A 23,142-nucleotide genomic window follows, 5' to 3' on the forward strand; every position below is an offset into this window, starting at 1 on the left:
TGCAATAGCATACTCACAGAGAATTTTAGTTAACATATAGGTTCCTATCCGGCCAGCAAGTCAACAACAGCAGCAGATGGCTGCATTTGGGGTTAAATGCTCTTTATACTATGGGAAAAAAAAAAAAAAAAGCAAAAGCCAACAGGTGCTGGAGAGCAGCAATGAGTAACCTCTTTCCCCTTACCTCCAGTTCCCTGCTGAATTCAAGCACTCACTTCTGTGACAACAAGAAGCAGGGACCTCAATTTTCATTTAAAAGTAGGAACCTTGGTGGTGGCTTTTGATTATAGAATCAGCCTAATGGTTCCTGATGGGCTTTCAGCCTTAGGCCAAATCCTAAGGATGAAATGAGCTGTATCCTAGCCCTGTTTTCCTGTGTAACACTAGCCCAGTCCCTAAACACATCTCACTGCTTCAGCTCATACATCTGTACATTTAAAAAAAAAAAAAAAAAAAAAAAAAAAAAAAAAAAAAAAAAAAAAGCTGTATAAGAGGAATGCAGAGAGGTTACATTCATCAGCATTTTGAAATGAACTTGCAGTACTAAGCACTAGTATTTTCACTGCAAAATGAGGCCTTTTGCTGGGAAGCATCAATGCAACAGGATCATCTACTGACAGACTTGTCAGCACTTTTAGGCAAGCTGGAGTATTAGAGCACACGTTTGGCTGAACTGTTTAAACAGAATATATTCCTTACCATAAATTTTCTATGCTACTGTAACTACAGAAATTCTCCTTCAAAAGCCAAACATGCCTACCTGATTTGCAAGTAGCACAAAGTAGGACTTTCTCTAAAATCTAGAGAATTATTGCTGATATTTCTGCCTGAGAAACCCATCTAATAATAATAACAACATGTTTTTCTACACTGTGACTTGATTCTGGCTGCACACATTTCCATTCCAGTGTCATTCACAGTTGTTTTTAACTTCGGCGAAAAGCAAGTTTTCATTTCAGCTAAAACCAGACATATCAAATTCAACTAAAAAAAAATGTTGGAGAGGGAAAAGGAAGGACATTTTGGCTGGGGAGAAGAAGGAGAAGAAGGGACTGTTAAAAAAGTGTGAATTGTCTCCGAGATGTAACACTATCTTAGCAGCAGCAGCAGGGACTAGCAGGCACAACTTTGTGGACTTCGTTTCTTCGCCTCTTGGTTTTTCATCTGTGCATTCTGCTGTGTGCTGGGGAGGGAGGAAGAGAGGGAGGGAAGAGATTGGGATGGCTGCTGTGGCTTCTCAGCCCATGCCAGGAACCTCTTGGTACACTGGCTGCATCACCACGTCCCTGCCCAAGTGAGCTCATGGGGCTCAGCTGGGCTCGCAGAGGTAGCACAGACACGCAGTGAAGAGGAGTGTCATGGAAAGTCTAAGAGGGGCACTTGTTCCAGGGCTGCCTGGACAATGAAGAATCGGCTGCCACCCCCTCTCTCGCCCCCCAGGCGATGCCAAGGCGGGCGGCTGCCGGCACATGAATAGCAGGTCTGTTCCAGCAGCTGCGTCCTGGTCCTGCTGGGAGCCCGCAGGAGCACAGAGCGCTCCGCTCCGCGCTCCGGCTGCTCGGGAGAGAGACCTGGGGGCAGAAGGATGGCCTCGGAAAGGGACAGCACCAATCCTCACGTGAGTCTGGCCTGGGGAAATGCCCATGAGAGGAGGAAGCGGGAGGGAAGAGCCCGGTTTGGGGGAAACATCCGCTGCTTCTATCATTTGCTCCTCAGCTTTGGCAGCAAATTTCCTTTGAAAACTCAGTTCTGCTTTTTCCCTCTGTTCCCCTTTGAAGAAAAAACCAGTGGCAGGATGTCTGCTGTGTTCTGCCAAGAGCAGTTATGAGCCCTTTTCAAAAAAAAAAATAAGGGTTAGAAGAGGGATATTACTAAAAAGAGATGCTTTTTAGGGAAGGAAGGGCAGTGGAGGAAGAGATTAGCCTTCAGCCCTCAGAAGGAGGCAGCACATAACTCTACGAGCTGCATAAGTCTGATCTGTCCCTCATCTCACAAAGCCTTTCTCTGTTTGGCAGAAAGTACTCTCAATCTGGAGAGGAGAAAAAGAAATAAATACAGCAAATACTGAGGGAGTGAAGAGGCCAAGGTTTCCTATGTATGGTTTACAGAGAAACAAAACTTCTTGGTGAAGCTCTTTCAGTTCTCTGTGTTCCTACTCTGAGTGTTTGTGTTTTTTAAGAAGGGTGTTTCTTGTGTGCAGCGTGTGTTCTCAGAAAGGGCAACTACCCAAGGGTTGGAAAAAAGAGATGCAATGGAATCAAAAGTCCAGATCACAAACACCCATCAAACCTCAGAAGTTCGATTCCAGATCTGCACTTCAGACAACTGTGAAGGGAAGAATATGAAGCATTGCCTAGGGCACAGCTTCAAGCCCTGAGTAGGTGGCATAAGGGTCCAAAGTTTGCAGCTGATTTTTCTGTCTGAAATGGCCTTAACCATCCTTAGACTTGGCAGTGGGGAAGTCTCTCTGGGGTCACAATTTTTGTTTCTTCAGCCCATGTCAAAGAAATTAAAATGCTAAGATTTGTGCCCTGGAAATAATCAGGACAATGTTCCTTAACTAGAAGGAAGGACTGAGACTCCCCAAACCTGCAGAATGTATCTCCAGTGAGATACTAGGTGCAGAGCAGACCTGGGAGTAGCTATGCTCAATAAGAGACACAACTAGTGAGGGAGATGCACAGGTAACAATGACAGTTAGTGAAAATATACTTTATAAAGACTTTATTAAGGGAGAGATAAATGTTAGTCTTTCCTAGAACTAGACAATAAGGGGGAAAATATAGACATCATTAAGCCAGGAACTGATGGTAAAGAGAGGACCAGAAAATTATGCTCGCTAAAAAGTCAAATTAAACCCCATATATCAAATCACTCCACTCAATGGAAAGTTTCAGGTCTATCATGAATTTAAAGTCCAAGTATAATAGATGGAAAAAATCAGCTTCACTGATTAAAAATCTTATAAACTACTGCAAAATTTTTGGTTTAGAGTTTTCTTTTTCAACCCACCTTGAGGTTAAGTGAAGAGCCAAAAGTGATCACCAGCATCTTTGGCCTTTACAATACTCAAATAAGTAAGTCCAGAAGGCCAAAGGTTCTTTGAGTTGCAAGACTGAGAAGAATATTCTGTTTCCAGAGCAGGGAGGTGTAGAGTGTGCACCATTACCCAGCTGCCCCAAGAATAACTGTGCTGCTAAGATTTCCTTTGTGACACCTCATGGGGAAGCCAGCAGGCAGCACAAAACACAGGTGAATGCACACAGACTCTGGTGTGCTTATGATCAGGAAATACACGCTTTCAGGAGAGGGAGTGCTACCCACTGGTGTAATAAATAAAACCCCTTAACCAAACGAATCTAGTTTGGTTCAGATTCCAAAGGATGTAAAAGCATAAGCTGCAAATGGACCAAGAACTCCTCTGGTTTCAATCTGCTTTCTGAAATCCCACAAAGAAGCAGAGCTGACCCAGTGAGCATCGAGGCATGAGCTTGGAACACCAATCATGCGATTAGCACATGAATAGCGACCGGCTTTTCCAAGACTCATTTATCAAGGAACAAAGTAAGTTGTGGGTACAAGGAGTCTCATGCATACCTTTACTATCACATGTAATTTGACTGCAAGCCAACCACTTTATTCTATAAATAAAGGCCTGAGTGAGCCTTCCTTGAGCTCTCCTGGCTAAGCAGCCTGACTGCATGGCAGTGATTTCCCCTTGCATGGTGACAACCCTCAAGGCTGCTCCTCAAAGCAGAGACCTTTTACCAGCAGCAGATCTCTGGTAAGTGATTGATACTGCACATAACCCTGCAGCATGGTAACTTTGATTTGTGCCCCGGTACCTCTGATTTTTTTTTCTCGGTAACTGTTGTTTTTTCTTGGTAACTTTTACTTGTGCCTTGGGAGTTTCAAACCATTGTTCGAATGATTGTGCTGTATAATAACAGATTGAAGTTTGCCATCAAACATTTTAAGTCCTGTTTTTACAACATCGTATTAAAATCGCTTTCACAAATGTCTTTGATGATGATTCTTGAAGTGATCTAAATCCCAAATCATTTGTTCATGACAAATTGGTGTAGTTGGCAGAATCCTGAATCAGGATTCAGGACAATAGCTGAGACAAGCAGAGAGTCCTGTAAATGATGTGACTTGACAAGTGTGAGGTAAGGGGAAGAGTGGTCAGTGGCAGAGAAAAAAAAAGTGGTTTTCAGTGGAAAAATCCTCATTTAAAATCCTCTTCTGAGTCCTTGCTCTGAGCAGTGAATGCAGAGCAGGTATCTTCTTGGAAGTTTCCAGCTGTGGGTTTACGAAGATCTCGGGGAATGTGCACTGCACACTGTAATGCATGACTCACTCCTCCTCAAAGAGCTCCTGGATGGAGGAGCAGGAACAGTCATGAAAGTTGACTATGATACAATACAGAAATAGGAATTTTTATTTACAGACAGAAGGTCCTGTGTCTGAAGCAGTTGCCAGTATCTCCTAGCATTTCTTTCACAACATGGACAGGCTAGGCAGGTAACTAAAATTAAAACAATGGACCTTTGTCCCCATGTAGGAGAGAGCAGGAAAAGGCAATCAGGATTTAAGAAGGCTCTAAGGAGAACTGATCAGTCCCCAGCGTTTTTTACTTATTCTGAAGCATGAACAGGAGCTCAATCAGCAAAATTGAAAGTGTCTGTAACAGGAGTCCCATATCCAGCATGTCATCAGCCTGTGGAATTTGCCATCTCCTGGGGCAGGTTAGAAGGTCAAATATTGGGGTGAGCAAACATAGAAAAGAGGTCGGGAGGTCCAGTAACAATATTTACAGTTATGCAAGCTAAAAAAGGTACCTTCAAATTCCATAAGCCAATAGCAAGATAAAAATAAATATTGGAACTTTTTAGTTCCCTACAGGCCATGGCACAATTGCTGATCAGACTACAAGTGGTAGGTTGCATTAGAGAAATTAGACACCACCTCTCCATAAGTGGCACCTATGACTGCTTTTTAACAGCAAGAAGTATCTCCCAGCAATCAACTTTCTCCCTTACAGAAATTCTCTTGTTCTGTGTGTTTCCAAGGAGTCTGTTTTCTCATTCTGACTTCTAGGAAGACCAGCAAAACCTCAAAAGGTGCAGAGAGATATGCAAAAAGGAAATGGTGCTGAAATAGAAAAAAGACACAAGACTTACCTGATTTATGCCAGCCAGTCAAGTGCTAAGAAAATAAATAAAACTGGAATGAAAATATTTTAATTAAAAATATTAATTTACCTATTAAAAGACATTTAATCTCAATGATGCATTTTTCTCCCCAGATGTCTCTATTTGTGGCTTCCAAGTGAAACTTTCACCTTCCTCTATTAAACACCTGTCATTGACAAGAAACCAGGCAGACAGTATCCTGGTGAGGTATAGCAGAGTACATCCTGAGATAGCTGGGATCTGAAAATCACATTTGGGGTAGAAACAAAACAATCCAACAAGATCCCATCACCAATTTCCTTTTACTTCAGGAAACACAGGTTTATAAATTAGATGTATGGCTTTGATAGAAACACTCTGGCTGATTTGCCTGTGCTTGTTTTGCAAAAGATCCATTAAATCTGTTCAGCTGTGTACCTCAGCTGCTGCAGCTCAGGATCTGACATCTCAACACAACCCTGTTTCATTGGTGATTTAAGCCAATGTCCCAGACTTTGAATGGGGGTGACTGAGACATCATTCCACCACTCCCAGCACAGCAGCAGTAACCAGGAACAACCCTGTGGACAGCTGAAACTCACACATATTGCCACAGCTAGGTCTTTTAGAGCCCCAGATGGATATTGCAGAGCAAAGGTTGGGGCTGATACTAAAAGGCTCCATAGTGTTACTAGATTTACATTTTTTATGTTTTCTTGCAGGGGTGTTAACGTTCTGTACAAATGGATGTTTAAGGGATGTGTGCCGGATGAAATGTCATCCGTGTTCACACTGCAAAAGAGGTCATATATTGTATGTTGTATCTTTCTTTTTATAGTTTCTTACTCTTTGGATAAAAAAATTTATAATCCTCTGGGATGAGAAGCACAAGTAATACCTCACCATTTAGGGAATCATTCATACTTCAAAAGTAAAAAGAGTAAACAGCTAAAATAACTGTTCTGGAAAACAGACGCTGTACCGAAATTTTTTGGCAGGAGTTGCTTCATGAATACCTTGAATGGAAAATACATCTGTGTAAATAAATACAGGTTTACAAGTAACTTGCAAGGAAAAAAAGATTTCAAGTAATTGCATAGTTTACTTCCAGTGCTCAGTTTTTGACCAGATCTACAGCAGGCAGACTTTAGAAAGGCAGGTAAATAGAGTTAGCTACAGGTCTAACAGTGTAGACTTTTCCAAAATGCCCACAAAACAATTGGAAAGTCCCCCTTACCACAGAAAATCCCATCTCTCACATCCCACTTTCAGTCTAAATCTGAACACACGGAGAGTGTGCTCACAGCTGAGCTAGACTTTCAGTTTTTGGGTATTTTGTGTCTTTAACTTGTGCTTCAAGGCTGTGATGTGCTTACAAGTTCCTGGTTTGGGCATGTATTCACCTGCTTCTGCAGCAGCAGCCAGTTTGTAGTCTCTAGTGCTCCAGGACCTCTCCTCTCCTTAGCCATTCCTGGAACTGTGGCAGTCTCATGTTGCCAGCAAAGCAATGGCCTGCCCCAGTGGACTTCAGCAGCATTATCTGGGTTCTGTAATTTGGGCCTGGAGAGTGAAAATCTGCACTGAGAAAGAGCCTTTCAAAGAGAAATCTAAGTGCTTAAGAAAAATCCACTTCTGTGACATCCTTGTACATCGTGTGCAATCCAGTCATCTGGAGTCTGGGGAGCTCATCTCGCTGTGTTTTTAACTAAACTAACTCAGTTACTCCATCTTTTCAAGCAGGATCCCACTCCCAAGGTTACACTCCATCACCTATGCCATTCATTTGAACTCTGGCAAAGCTGGTTCAGAGATGTAAATTCAAAGAAATCTAGCCACTTTTTGGCAGGGTTAATGCTCTGGTTTGCTGTCCTGCAGTGGTTCCTGGGAGGATCACACACCTGTCCATGGCTGGGACTGCATGGCCATGAGAGCATGTACAGACAGTAGAATACCTCCTTTCAGAGGCAGCTACCCCTCACTTCAGATGAACCTGAATCTGAAGGTTCAGGTCTTGGTATAGCCACTGGGAGAAGCAGGGAAGGCCCTAACAGGAGCAATGATTGCTCTCACTAGTAGGTGCCACCCAGACTGCAAGATTTCAGGCTGCTCCTTGAGGGTAAAGCCTTTACAGGGCTTGGGCAGAGATTCACTGTGCCCTAGTTAGTCAAAAGGCAGGTGTGAAATAGGTTATTAGAGTTTGGAGCAAGAGTGACCCTCTGCTTTTCTTCCCCAGCTGCCAGGACCTGAAAGTGTGTGTAGCATTACCTGTGCTGCTCCCAGAAACCAGCAAGACTCACACTAGAACACAGACAAATGTGGTCACAACGTGCTGAGGAGGAGGAGACTAATTCTTGCAATCAGTACTAATTAGTTCTTGGCTCTATTGGTGACATTTCCTCTCTTCCCTTTAAGTTCTTCCTGCCTGGTCTACCTGGACATGGCCAGCTTTCCCACCTGGGGTGAATGTTTGCTTAGGCCCTCCCCAAACACAGGGATAATAGATTTCATCTTGGGTTTTAAGGTATCTGGGGAAACTGAGGCGCATGTGGAGTTAAATATACCCTTGGAGCATCCTTACAGCAGAGCTTGGTCTGGATCCTCACGCTTCACCTTATGAGGGGCAGTGAAGGAAAAGTCTTTCTGAGGGAGAGAGCCTGGTCCCATGTCTGATGACCAGAGAACAGCCACAGCCTAAGTGACAACTAAAATGTTAAGAGTGGTGAGGGACAAAAAACGGGCTCTGTAAAAGCAATCTGATGAAGCCCAGACATTTCTAAAGAGAGATCTGGGAGGGGTGGAGGGAATGACCTGGGTCAGGGGGTGCTGCCACACACCCTGAGGTAAGGGGCGAGAACCCTAAAAATTGACTGCTGTGAAAGTTTACTAAAAATAGCAGGATTTCTTTGCAAAGCTGGTACAAGTGAAGCAGGGAGAGCAGAGAGGGAGCACGGCCCAGGAGACACAGGCTCTCCCTGTGGGGATGGGAAGGAGCTGAACTGGCGCAGCACCTGTGGGGCAGCACGGGAGGTTCAGGGGACGCTCAGGGGCCCGTGACCTACTGAGAGTGCCAGCAGGTCAGCATGGCCATGCCCTGTTTGGGGGGCAAGGTCAGCCAGCAGCCAACACCAAACCATCCCAGGACAAGCCTCCTGCCACTCCCGTGCTGCTCGTGGGCCACCAGCACGACTCCTCTTGTTGCACCGCCGACTCCTCTTGTTGCACCGCCTCCTCCTCAGCCACAGCCCTCAGGGGCACCATGTCTTGCCGTGCAGCCGTTTCACACACCGAGACACAGATCCACCCACGCACACGTGCACCTTGCAGATTCAAGGGGTTTTGCTTGTGGTGGGTAACCACAATCCTGGTTATGGTGGTGGCAACACAGCTCTCCTGTCCGGCCAACAGTAAACCACTGAGACATCTTTGTGACTGGGAATCCTCTGCAGCATGAAGTATCTGTTAAAACACAGCTACATTTAGTTTTTCTAGGTTTTGTCAAATAGTTTCTCACCTTTACTCCAGCCTGTGCCTGCGAGCTGATCCCTGCACCTGCTTCTCCCTGTCTGCTCCTGGTTGACACACAAGTACAGCATTTTCCCTCACTTACCACTAAAAATGGAAGCCTCCAGTCCAAGTCACCATTTCTCAGCCCTTTCTGTAAAATCTGTGTTATTTTGCTATGTTTCTCTTCTGAGAACCAAAAAAGGGCAGTGCTTCAGGCACACAATAACCACACACAGAAGTGTGAGCTTCTCCAAGTACAAAAAGGGTGAATGGGCATTTTCACTGCCGTTTCCCTATGCCTGGCTTGTGAGTCAAGTGTTTATAAAACTGTCTCTGAGGAAAGGCAATACAAAAAATGAGCTCTACTACTGTAATCTAGACTGCCTCAGGTATGTAAACATATAACAGAAACATTTGAACTGAACACCAAAATGATGGAAGGGCCCAAGTGCAGAGGCTGCAAGATCCACATCACCAGTTACCATACACCTTGACACACTCCTTTGAACTAACCAAGCTATAATTCCTTGTCAAATTACATGAATCAGATATGTGACTCTGTAATTACAGCTGTGAAAACCATTATACACAGGATCTTAGAACTTTCTATCCAAAATAACCCTTGGGGAAGAAATTTCTCATTAAGCTGCTTGGGTCAAGGTTCAGTGAGTGCTGGAAATTCTGGGGGAATCCTGTTGGCAGGTTTAGAGAAATAAGAACAAGAAAATGAGATCATGTTTTGGTTTGTGGCTTGTTCATGCTCTCTTGGTTTTTTTCCTTTATTTTTTTTCCCTAATATTTATGCATATTTGCAGGAGTTTTCTCTTTTGCAGTCACATAACTGAATAATATTTTGTGAGATTTAAAAGAAGGCCCAAATTCACCACAGACCTTGATTTTGTGAGAAAAATAACTGCTCCTACCAATCTAACAAGAGCCAAAGGGTGGCCAACCATTCTTCTGTAACCTATGTTTTACTGAAGGAGTATTTCTGCAGAAAATAACAGCACAGAAATATTCTCCCAGGACTTGTGTGAGAACCAAGTTCTTCTGTCCCTAGTTTTCCAAGAGTGCTGTAAATATCAGTGAATTTAATTCACAATCTCCACATGGAGCAAGAGGTGTTTTCCTGCCTATTTTACAGATATTAAGTCAAGGCAGAGATGGTTTAATGAGCACTGATGTACCCAAGGGCACACCAGTCGAAGGTGACAGGAGGAGGAAGGAAAGACTGAGCATCTCTGGATGGGCAAATTGCCACAGAGCAGCATTCTTTGGTTTCACCTTTGTTCTCACAGGTTAAATTCTTAATCTCCATCAGTTCTTGAAGGAATCCTTGAAGATTTTTTTTTTTTAGTCACCAGAGAACACTCTGTTACTTCACACAGCTGAAGCTGTCAATAAGAGACCACACATAATTCCTTTCCCTGCTGAATGTTAACTTCAACATCCACTGGAAACAAATTTTGACACACTTTCAAAAGTTCAGGCACACAGCTGTGTTTGCACCTCTTTCTTGCTGGAACTAGAGTCACTCAACCACGCTGGTGTAGGACAAAACCCCAAAGCCAAAAGTGAAACAAGCTGAAATACGTTAAACAGAAATTCTGACTCAGAATGACCATACAAGTTCTTGATGCAACTTTTCAACTTGAACTTTGCACCTCCTCCTGGCTGATTCAAGATGAAATGTTGCTGCATGTCCCTGTGTGATTTCAGGCTGTGGCCACACAGTTTTTGCTGACTGGAGTTGGAACAGGGAGGTTCATCCTTCCTCTTGACCACCATCAACAATTATTGCTGCCTCAGTGCAATGCTCAAAGGAATCACTCTGTCAAGACCGTCTGGGCTAAGAAACCTCCATCACAGAGTGTCTAAGCTAACCCAGATCATTGTGAAAGAACTTGTTTCAGGAATATGTCTGGACAGAGACAGAAATAATGCTCCTTTATGTAGGCCTTGGTCTGTCTTACTGCAATGGGATAATTGCTTGAATTCTTGAATATTTCTTAGCTGGTTATGTTAGCTGAAGATCTATTTATTCTATGATTATCAGAAGACAACAGATATGCAATCTGGGTTCTTCTTCACTTAGCTGTAAAAAATAAGGGAAACAGTTAACAGTTAACAGTTAATAAGTACAATAAAAACTATTCTTACATAACATTGGCACCTGGGGTTTTTCTCATCTTTTGCCCATGGTGATACCTTGACTGGCAATCCACTCTGCTCAGGGAGACATTCAGCAAAGGATTGATACGCTACAAGAAAATATACTGTGTTGCTGTATTGTTTTAACCAAAACAGATTTGAACTCCATCCTCACGTGCTAGATTCTTGGGAGTTGACTCTGGCCCAATTCCTTAGCCAGCCCCCATTTTTGGCATGTGGTTGTGAAAAAGTTGCCGAAGGGAGTTGTGTCAAAGGGCTTTTACTTTGCTCTTAATGGCTCCACGTACAGTCTGAAGGAATCTGAAGCGCTCACGAAATGCGGTTTCCCCGCTGGTGTTTGCTGTTCAGCTGGCTCAGCAGCTCAACCATTTAAAACCATTGTGAGTGGATTTAGCACTTGTGAAATAATGCTGGCCTGTTCAGACCCAGAGAGGGATGGGCAAAGTCCGCTGGTACAATAAAAGCCCCTCTCACCTCCTTCTCCTGTGAGAAGTCAGGGTGCAATGGAGTTTGAGGGAGAAAACTGCTCACATCCAGGTGCAGCTACACAGATATCAGGTAAAAGAGACATGGGCCCACCAAAATAAAAAAGCTAATGCGTTCAGAGGAAGGAATCACTTCAGTATCCCAGAGGCAGAAAAGGAAAAAAAAAAAAAAAAGAAGAAGAAGAAGAAGAAGAAGAAGAAGAAGAAGAAGAAGAAGAAGAAGAAGAAGAAGAAGAAGAAGAAGAAGAAGAAGAAGAAGAAAACCCACACCAAAACAAATACAACAAAACCTCACTGAATAGGGAGCAAATCATGAAGGAGAAGGAAAAAAAATAGGAGCACAGCCCCAGAAGAGAGCTCCAGTGGGGTGTGTTCCATAAAATCACAGACTATGAGTGCTAGAAAACCAAATGGAGGGAACAGACACAGAGGCCTCTGTCCCCAGAAACCACTGAAGATGGAGCCCCCCACGTCCTCCTAGTCTGAGCTACTACAGATAGCAAGAGGTGTGTTTCATCCCTGAGCTGATCTAATGCCCAATTATTCTGCTGAGACCATAAAAAAAAAAGGAGATAAAAGGCACACTGTAGATCTGTATCCTTGTGTAGAGATTTGAACTCAGGACCAGGCTCAGACAAGCAATTCAAGAGCAGAAAGCAACAGGTCTTGATGGCTACTAATTAGATTGGCTTTTGGTTAGTGATGTGGAGTTCAGGAGTCCTCTGATTCATTTCCAAACCCCTCTGCCCTGCCTTCAGCCATGAGCCTCCAGCCATCACCCTGAGTTACTGAGCAGGGTCAGTCTTACAGTGTTCAGTTTTTTGGGCCATGGCAAAGTGGCAGTTCCCTTGCAGGCCCCTCTCTCTGGGAAGGGGAACGGGCTCGGGACTCGGCTGAGCCAGCGTGGTGGTGAACTCAGGTGTTTAGGGCCAGGGTGAAGCTGGGCCATGCCAGAGTGCTTCCTTTTGTCTCACTCACACACCCCACAAACAGGGACATTTTCTCTCCTGTGGCAGCAGCTGACTCAGACCAGCTTGGCCAGATGAAGGGAAAGGTGTCCCTGTCATTACCAACAGCAAAGAATGGCTAAAAAATAAAAAGGTTCATCACTCTGTGGCTGCAAATTATAACAATATATTCCTCTCTATTCTGATCCAAAAGCAATTTTTTTCTTCCTTTTTTCCCCTCCCTGTGTTTTCCTATCTGATGAGAACTTGTTTCTCAGCTAGGAGCCCAGTCAGTCTGTTATTGGTGTGCCTAATATCATTTTTATGTTCCTCCCTTTTTTTTTTTTTTTTTTTTGTTTTACATATTATCAAATGCCTTATGAAAAGTAAAGTTCAGCCAACCAAACCTCAAAGGAGTTATGCAAGAGCAAGTAGCCCTGAGCTTTACCACAAGCCCTGTACATTAAAGATGCATGTCCATGGAGTGATAAATCTGTTTAGGGGGTACATTGTGGGTATATAGAGGTGAAGATATGGCTGGCAGGTGCTGTTCCCAGTGGCTATCCCTAAATCAACACTGTCTCTAGCCCTGCTCTTGACCTCTCTGAGAACTGAGGGACAGTATCTGGCCAAGTAACTCCTCCAGCTGTATCAGTCAATTCCATACAGATGATACAATTCCATACACATGATACATTTGTGCCCTGCACACTGACAAAGTGCTCCTCTCTTGTTATCATCTGCTGAGTGGGCGTCATTGTGATGCTGATTCAGCAGAAATGAGAGCCATACTTGTGGGAAGTTTGTGTCAGGATCAGCCAAATACACAGGCTAAGAGAAGGCTGTGATTTACTGATCACAATCTTTATATGGAAAGATCTATGGGCTTTAAAGGCCCTCTTCTCCTTTTGGTGCATTGTGAAGGACAGATAGGACTCTCTGACTCCTCTTGCTTGGGCTGTAGATTATATATTGGGGACCTAAAATTGTGGGTATATTGTATCTGTTACAAAGCAGCATTCTGTCTGCCTTTTGCCCAAGGCACACACGTTACATACACAGTCAAAGCTGACATGTTGATACCTGTGAGCAGAGGGAAATTCACATTCTGTACTCGAGTGCTGCAGGAGCTGAGGCATTGAGATGATGTAGGGAGGGCAGAGGATGGATTACAAGGTAAAAGGTCTTCAAAAGGCCCGAGAAAACAAAACTTTTTGGTGCCAGGGTCAAAAACTGGAGAGAACACTTGCAATGATCTCACTAAATATTAATAAAATCCCCTGTCAGATAGGGATAAATATATATTAAAAGTCACTGGTCATGGTAATCACATTAATGAGTGCAAAAAAGTTTCTTTTGCCCACTTTCTCTGGTCATGCTAGCAGCAGAATCAAACAGAGTATCAGGGTGCCCAAACAGAATATGAGAAGTCAGGAATAAGAAAAAAATAAGCAAATTGGAATTTCTTCTTTTGGGTTTTGTTTAGAGTTTTTTGGGTTTTTTTGGTTTTTTTTTTTTTTTTTTCAGGAAAAAAAAAAAAAGACTGTAATGAGTGCACAGAAAGGCACCACAAAACCCCAGGACTACTGCACAACTTTTTGACAGAAAAGCTGAGCCACTCCAACGGGGATGAGCTCTGCTGGGGGAGGCAGAAACCCAGAAGGGAAGGGTGTGATCAGGAGTGAATAAACTACAGGGATAAACTCCTCAATCATTTCATGCTAGGTATTGCAAATGTTTCAGTGTGTAACTAAAACTGGGAACTAGTACGAGCCATTTGTCTAAGCCCATGCCAAGTAAGGACCACTCCAACTGCCCTTCAAACACAGTCATGCAGTGCCCAGTCTGTCCTACATGGTCCAGGATTTTTCTTCCTCCTCCCCAACTCTTTTATCCCTCCTCCAGCATTCAGGAGTTCATCTGGACACAGCTTTTGGCTCTCCCCTTACAAGAATCCAGCTTCGGTACACAATGCTTACTGAGTGGACCCCACTTGAAATCCAGGGCATTTGTTCTGCACCAGTGGTTCCCATTTCTTCTGTCTCTTGGCCATCTTGAAAGGAGAAACTACAGGATAAACTCTAGTTACAGTGAGGAAGGAATAGTAAGAAACTCCAGTTCCTACAAAGTTTTGTTTTCCCACTCAAAAAACTTAACATGTTCAGTGTCTGAATGTGATTTTTTTTTTTTCCCCTAGAACAAGGCTGTGCTTGCAGAATCTGGGCATTCAATTGTCATAGAAATGGTTATTCTACTTTAATCTCCTCCCATTCCTATTCTGGCTCTCAGGCATTTGCTTCCCCAGTACAGTCTCCTGCTGAGACTGAATCGCCTGCTGAGGAAGGCCTCCTTTGCTACACCCTTTTCCAAAGGTCTCTCAAAGCAACACCCACTCAGGAGATCTCTGAAAAACACAGTTGTCACTGAGGGGATTTGGGCCTCCCTTTAATTTCTGCCATACTGTACTATAGCTCCTCATTATAAAGTTAGCTTTTAAAGGTTCTTTGTCTGCAGGGTTGTCTCTGAAAGCTGCTGACTGAATGTCTGGGTCCAATTTTCCACCAGTCCTCCTTCAACTGGCCATTCTCAGCTATGCAAAGTGTTTGCATAATGCTACAAGATCATTCACACATCAATCTTATTTTACATTTTGAACCTGTTTTGCAAAGGGGTTAATGAGAAAACGAAACACAACCTGAATAATGTCACCAGAAAAAAAACACTATTCTAATCTTTTAATATAGAGCCAGACCAGCAGTTCTTCTCACAGAGGGAAGAGGATGGACATTTTTCTAATCTGAGAATGTAATTCCCAGGGACGGTGTATGAGAAAACAGCAGTAATCTACAGAACACCCAGGAACAGTTGTTGAAAGATTCCCAGGGTGTTACTTTTGGCAGGACATCAGGTTCCAACAAAACCCTCTGAAAACACTAGCCTAACAACAACAATAATAATAATATTTTACACAGATGAAGAGTCTTTTATTATCTAAGGTTCACTGCAAATGATGAACGAGCTTCCTGAGGAGAGGTGAATGAAACTGATGCTCCACAGATATTGCCAATAGGTTATTGTGTACAGACTTTAGAGGGCACACAGAAGAGAGTTAACAGGTATAGTCAAGCTTGGGAGCATTCTTTATGGTGAACTTACACGGATATTGTAATGTATTCTTTACTGTTTTCAGTAAATCAGCTGCTGGCATTCCAAATACACAACCTGATCACCTGTACACCAATCAAGTAACCAATGGTTACATTGTGCAAATACACAGAGCACTTGGTGAGTTCATTCACAGCTGCTTCACTCTAATGTGAAATTCTACATACTCTGCTTCAATTCCTTCTTGGCATGCTCTTGAATGTTTTCTGAGACTAGTCTGGACTTGAAATATGTGTATAACCATATATAAGTGTATGACAAATTATGGACCAGAAGTGAGAGATTGGTATAGGCTGCATGTGAACTGCCAGAAGTTTTGGATCCAGACTTTCACTTTGCACTGTGAGCCATTCCACAGCGTGGCTACCTTGCACAAAACCTGGAATTCTGCATCACTCTGGGTCACATATGAATCTCAGCCTGTATTTCATATGCCATACTGTGAAGATGTTGCTTGTGGTGTCACAGTGGCAAAACCTGCAGTGAAATATGGCTTCTACTGCATCATTAACAGTTCTTAAGGCTGAATTGGATTGCATATGACTTTTTGGCACAAACATATCATCAAATGTTGCTGCCCTGACCTTACCCAAGTGACCTTAAGAGGACAACATATATTGAGAGAGATGGTTCCTTTCCTTGGAGTTTCTCAGTTCATATTTTCACATGAGGATTACATCTTGCTCTTTGTAGACACCTTCAGAGTCAACATCAGTCTTATTTCCCAGCACAGAATTCTCCTCAGACAGCAAAAGCTGTTGAGTAGTCATTGTTTGTGCCTGGAGTACAGAGACCTGGAATTTCTACTCACTGCTTACACGAAGGAAATGATGAGAAACAAGTCATGTTTCCTCTGTGACATAAGGGTAACAACAATAACAATGAAGGTTTTGTCAGGACACAGTTTCAGCAGTGACTAACTAGCAGAAAGATTAGATATCAGGATGAGCCTGCTACTCCTAAAAGGGGGAAGCCCTGCTCCCCTTCAGCCTATGACCCTTTGCTCCCTCCTTATCTCCTGCTCCCAGACTCATCCCACCTTGCTCTTGTGATGGAATTTGCCAAACCCTTTTCACAGACAATTCAGCTCACTAAAGCTGGAGAAAATGGTCTCTTTCAAACTTTTTTTTTTCATTTTTATTGATTTATTTTAATTTAGTATAGCTTATTGAGCTGGATTGACTCAGAACAGATTCTTAGGAAAGCAGAAGTGCAAGAGAGCACAAGACTCACAGCAGGAGCATTTTCTCTGGACTCTAAGATCATCATAGCTACAAGCTTCAACACTCAGAGTTGAACAGAAGATACTCTGTGGCTGCTAGTTTCACTTTTTTCTTGTTGCTGACCATAGCTACTTTCTGAGATAATTCAGCCAAGTCAGGAAGTGGATCAGCAGAATAATTGGTGTAATTCAGAGGTTGTGTTCAGCTACAAATGCCGAAGAGAGAATATTTCTGGCCTCTTAGAGAGAATAATTCTGGTCTCTTAGAGCTGTATTATACAATACCACAAAAGAATGAAGAGGGAAAATTAAAATTGATGACACATAACTGGCATAGCTTTTATGCGTTGAACATAGCATGATGGCAAGGTATCACAGCCTCTAGGAGCTGTGTAATGCTTTACTCACTCTCAGATATACCCACATGGCTTCCCTGTGGCTTGAAACAGCATCTATCACTAAACCAAAATACAGAGAAGCTCCCCAGGCATCCTGAGTCACTGCAGCATTCAAGTCCATTTTCTCTGTCCTAGAGACCTGGTCAGAATCCTCAAAGGCCCTTCAATACCAGCATTACTGGAGTGTTTTTGCCTCCCTACCAATGCACATGCAGTTGTTTCTTTCAGCACTCAATTCCCCTACAGAGGTGACAGATGTGCAACTGCTGTCATTAGAGACAGGTTAAAAGTTTACAAACTGGTCTTAGCAGCTGTGTTTGGAAGTTAAATTCTGAGAAAGTGAACCGCTCCCATCTTCCCAGATTCTGCTTTTGAACAGCCCTATAGTTATGGTCAGACATTAGAGAGATTTTTGTGGTGTTAAAAGAATGTTTTGGAATTTCTTGTCCAGCAGCTATCTGCCCTCAAAACTTAGCAGATGACTCACTAGCATTCACCTTGATTTGTTACTGAGCTAAAACTTTTATCCCCTCAGCTTCTTGTGAAGTTCCACTCTGTATCTTTTCAGAAGCAGATCCTGTTCTAATGCAAAAGAACAAACAATGTGGGAAGCAACTCAGAATTCAAGTTTTCAAAAGCTCTTGTGCTGAATTCCCCTGAGCTCATGTGCATGTGTTCCTAGAGGCATTTGCACACATAAATCACCGCTGGCTTACATCTGGCACACGCAAAGAGCACACTGCTTGGTTCACATGTGCTGCTGCTACTGACTGCAGCCTGCTCTGCAGATGCGTTTGAAGAGCAAAGAGCTGCTCTGCAGATAAGGTTGAAGAAGTTCCTTTGTAATCAGGAGACACAAAACCTGACTATTTTGCTGATATTCTTTATGTATCAGGCTCACTGTTGCCTGCCACTTGGTGACAAAGTTTCTGCAGCCTTGCAACCATGGGATTATCAAAAGAGGTGCTTTTCATCCTTGGCAAGTAGAAAAGATATTTCCACATCCCAGATGTTATTTGTTTACCTTGCTCTACCTGTAAGTGATCACAATTTGACCAAGTTTCAATTTCAAGAAAAGCAGCTGTCTAAAGCAACAAATACCATCTTACCCAGACCACCCCATCCTACCCAGGCTGAAGATTTTACTGCAGTCTCACAGAAGCAGCTCGCTATTTTGCTTGCATATTCAGCCCCAAATACAGAAGATATGGCCAGAGAAGTTCAAGCTAAAAATACCAATCTTGTGCCATACTTAGGTTATTTTACCACTTTGTACCAGGGTAAGTGCACATCAAGTGAAATTTTCAGAGTGGTTTGTGAAAATTCCTTTGTAGTACAACATTGATCATATCTCTTTCAACTGTAATTTTTTTTCCCCTGTAAGTGGGTCAGATTCCTTCTGGGTCCTAAACAACAGCTTTTGAGAAAGGAATATTTCTTTTACTCTTAACCTGGAAATTTACAATCTGGTCAGAACTGCTTTGAGTTATGCAAGTCCAGATCTGTACTCCTTTCATAATTGTCTACCATGGTAACAAAGAGGGCAGTGCCATGTCTGGTCCCTCAAGCTCTGTACTTGTGCCAAAGATAACCAGTTATACTGGCATAATTAATTTTGATGCATTAATAGCACAACAGTTTTTGTCTTTACCACCTAGAATATTTGCCGGTAGGATTTGGCAAACATATTGTAACAAAGTTTTTTCCTCTGTTAAGAGGGAGAACAATCCCTGATTTTAAAGGACAGGCGAGGAATCCTCATTTAGGGATTAATCATCACTTCATAAGTCCTGCAAAATTCACACTCCAGGCTCTGATTTAGTTATACACAATTGCCTTGGCTTACTAATTAAGAATAACATGGGTATTAGCCTTTCTTCTTTTAGGTTTTTAAATTGCTGATTTAAAACTTCTCTCAGTGTGAGAAGCATTGCTAAATATCTGAAGTGTAAAATAGCAAGGACATTTGCATCTCCAGCCAAACCCACAGGGGTTGAAAAGAAAGGCATGATTTACATTCAATACCTCCACATATAACCTGGAGGACATCTGGAACTCTTCAACCTCCACTCTATGAGAAAGGGACTTCTCTCCTGAGGGCGCAAAGCAGATTCATATTTTGACTCTATTTGTTGTCACTGAGAGGGCTTGAGCTTGAAATTATCAATTCCCTCCTATGTTACTGAGACAAAGCAAGAAATACTCCAGAGACAGATGAAGCTGACACTTACAAAGCCATTCTTGCTCCTTCACTCAAGTTCCTAACAGGTATCCAGCTTTTTAGCTCATGCAGGTGTTCCCAACTATCCCGAGTCACACTCCATTTATTGTGAATGGAAATGCAAGAAAAAATATTTCTCCATCTTACTTAAGACAGGGGAAAAAAAAAACCCAAACCCGCATTTTCTTTCTAATTCTAAAGTAGATTTCAATGAGTCCCACTTTGTTATCAGTACTGATAAGGCTACTCTTATGGTAGGAAGAAGATGATTTACAAGGGTCAGTCTACCACATCTGCTGGATATTACCCAAGGCCTTTACAAGAGCAGTTTGACAGTGCTGCTCAATGGCAGGGGTGATAACTCAGCCTGATTAAGGCAACATTTCTTCTAATAACTTGTTATTAAGAAATACGTGATTAACTTTGACTTCAGCACTCTGTAGGGATTTATTATTTTCCTGAGTCCTTTGAGCCTGATTTGATAGCAGTTTTAAATGATGAAATTTGATGCCACCTTTGATTAGGTTGCGTCAATAGCTTTTTTCCACCCAAAAAAGCTCTCTCTTTGTTCACTCCTTTATGCTACCAAGACTTGCTAATCTCTTTGTACCAGCAGAATTTAATAATAATAATAATAATAATAATAATAATAATAATAATAGTAATAAATCAGCAGCACACAAGATTACTTGCTGTGCCAAGGCAAAGCTCCCAAGAAGACATGGCAGCATGGAAAACAGGCAGAGATGTGAGTAAGAGGAGATTGTTGAGATGGATGATAAGCCCGGAGGCAGTGGCAGAATGAAGCAAGGGCACAGGCAGCACAGGAGTAGGGGCAGGCCTGGGGGCAGCCATTAGGCAAATAAGGCACATTCAACCATGTCCCCATCATGAGGGGTTCCACAGGGAGCCACGTGAGCTTTTTCTGATTGACTTTGATGAAGGGATGCTGGAAGTAGATAGTTAAACCATTTCAGCTGGGACATCCTCAAGTCACAGGAAACATTCCCACTGGAATGATCTGCTCCTCCTGGGTCCTCAGTGTCGAGACGCAACAGGACGCTGACTGAAAACTCGTTCTAAAAATGATTGTGGTATGTGGGGTCCTGGGGGGGAATGGTGGTGCAGCAGCATCTGCTTTACTCCTCAGCAACTTTCAAACACATCTGGAGCGTTTGCATGTTGTGTATCTTCCTGCTACAGTAGCAGAAATGGCTTGGGAGGGTCTTTGGCATGGAAAGAAACGAATAGAATGAAAACCATTTGTACTGGACACTACTATTAGATTTCATTGTGGTCTGTCTTTCCATGGGAGCCTGGATTCCCAAAGGAAAAGAATTGCCAGGAAGGTCCTTTCTGTGCATTTTCCCGGGTAGCTGCAATAATTTCTTTCGTATGGAGATGCCATTCCCACAAGGCAGTGCTTTCTTAGTTAGTTCAAGAATATATTCCTGCTAGTGCAAACTTGCAAGCTGCCCAGAAACACAGGGTAGTCCAAATGAGGCTGCTTGTTCATTTAACTGTCGAATATATAGCTGAGGTAAGAAGTGCTTTTTCCATTTCCCCCTCCATTTCTAGGTGTACTCAAGGGATTAAATGCATTTTGAAAAGTACTCATGCTCTTTTTGCAGCAGTAGCCATCTCTTACCCCAACTGTAGCTGGAAAAGCTGAGATCCACTGCAGTGATTTTGCTAACATTGCAGTGACCTGACTATCCACGGGGACAGAGTATTTTTGATAGGAAACCCTTAATTCTTCATTCTGTAGACCCAGCTGGTCCACAGAGGCTGACATCATTTGACCACAGAATACAATGCTAACCACCAAGTTTTTTGCCAAAATATAATTTGATAGCTCAACACATTAAAATTTCTTTTGGAATCGGTGTCCACTATATATGCTATTATTCACCAGTGGCATGCATTCAATGTCTCTATGCAATCATCCAGCAGTCTTTTTTCTAGGGATATATTTGCCAAGAAAAAACAAGGAAAAATTTAAACTATTTTCAATGTGTTTCCAACTGTTGTTCTAAGTTTTCTGAACCACATTGTTGAGATGTGATCTAAATTAATGAATATTCTCCTTAGCAGCTGCTATTCAAACAGTTAGTCTCCATTTTCTTTTTTGATTATGACCTGTAAATCATTGAACATGAATATTATCAGATGGGGCTACACATGTGGACAATCTGGGTTCATTACCAAGCAGGTCATAGGGGAAGTTACTTCTACCCCTCTAGTCTGGAATGATTTTATAATCTTTTTTTTTGGAATGAAGAGTTCTCTTTAAACAAAAAAAGTTCATCTTTCCAAATATATGCTGGTGTTGCTGTTGCCAGTTTGACAACTCTGACATATGGACATTTCACAGGAAATTTGGGGGTTTTTTTGGGTTTGTATTTTTTTTTCCCTCAGGCAGCTCAGAGTCCTGAAAGAGCTGCTGATGAAATATTGAACAAGTGTTGTTAACATCTACTTCCAGCAATATAACAGCTCAGCTATAAATTTTAGTCAGAGTAAAATCTTGATATGGAATAGCTTTCCACTGGAAAATGTTCTAATGAATCTTTTTGAAACTGTGTTGAGAATACCAAAATTTGTGAAAGTTTTCCATCTAAATGTTTCAGAATGAAACATTTAATCTTTTCACTTTGAAATAGCTCTTTATTTTGTATTTGATTGATCTGGTATTTTATGTTACAAAACATTTCAAATATTTTTTGAGTAGCTGAAACATTTTCTCTCAACACAATATAGGATATTTTTCCCCATTAACTTTTCTTTCCCGGACAGTTTTGAAGCATTTAGCATCACCCTTCCAGATCAGAACAAAGTAAAGTGAATGTAACCAAGTAATGAGTGCATGTTACCCTCTCTCCTCTGGATCTGAGCCACACAAGGTCTGGATCAGTTACAGCTTGCTGCTGAAAAGCTTGGCTGCTCACCTCAGGCTGCAGGGACTCACAGGATCAGCTTTGGACATTCTCTGGTTAAGGTTTCAGTGTCAAGGCATTGGCTCTCACAACAGTATCCATACTCCCTGGATTCTGCAATCCTAGTGCTGTAAGAACCACTGAGTGTGTGGTCTCAGTAAACACAGAGCAAATTCCAAACTCTGCAGCGAGATATCTTGAACAAACACTTTGTGCCTATAATACACTGATTAATAAAATAAAGGAGTTCAGACTTCATGAGACTATTGTGTGGAGGACTGAGGTTTTCTGCTTAAAATATTTCCCTTTCCTGATCTTGAGAAACAGAGGAAGAGCTAAACACAGTAATTATGTAATTACTACTATATAATTATTGATTCTATGTAACTGTTGGTTGAGATGCAAGCTATTTCCAGATGAACAGAACAATTTTAACTACACTACAAGAAATTCAGTGAGGGTTGCTAGAGCGTGTAATTGAGGTTTTTACAGGTAAACACTAGCAAGGGTTGGGTATTTAGCAGGTAAAACCAGCTGCTATCCACACTGTTCCAGCACATACTAACGATCAGCCCCTCTCTAACCTATTCTCAAAAGGTTTACCTCTTCAAAGAATCATAGATTGGATGGAGTTGGAACCCCTCTGCCATGGGCAGGGACTTGTTCCACTAGACCAGGTTATATCCAGCCTGGCCTTGAACATTCCCAGGGATGGGGAGTCCACAAACCTTCTGGGCAACCTGTTCCAGTGCCTCACCACCCCTATAGTAAAGAATTTCTCGCTAATATCTACTGCAAACCTGCCCTCCTTCAACTTAAAGCCCTTCTCCCTTGTCCTATCCCTGCATGCCCTTGGAAAATGTCCTTCTCCCACTCTCTCATAAGCCCCTTTTAGGTGCTTGAAAGTGCCCCAAGGCT

General features: G+C 42.5%; 1 protein-coding gene across 2 annotated transcripts in view; it reads left to right on the forward strand.

Moving 5' to 3' along the window:
- Positions 1-1,347: 1,347 nt before the first annotated feature.
- The window catches only part of NINJ2 (ninjurin 2), a 46,175-nt gene continuing 24,380 nt past the window's right edge, over positions 1,348-23,142 (forward strand). Inside the window, exon 1 of one of the 2 annotated variants that reach the window (XM_053943129.1) lies at positions 1,348-1,618. In XM_053943129.1, the coding sequence (XP_053799104.1) occupies positions 1,586-1,618 (33 nt within the window). In that variant the 5' untranslated portion in view covers positions 1,348-1,585. The remainder of the gene's footprint in view (positions 1,619-23,142) is intronic. The other variant, XM_053943128.1, reaches the window with a different exon arrangement.

The sequence above is a fragment of the Vidua chalybeata genome, chromosome 5, assembly GCF_026979565.1.
Source record: "Vidua chalybeata isolate OUT-0048 chromosome 5, bVidCha1 merged haplotype, whole genome shotgun sequence".
NCBI classification, from domain to species: domain Eukaryota; kingdom Metazoa; phylum Chordata; class Aves; order Passeriformes; family Viduidae; genus Vidua; species Vidua chalybeata.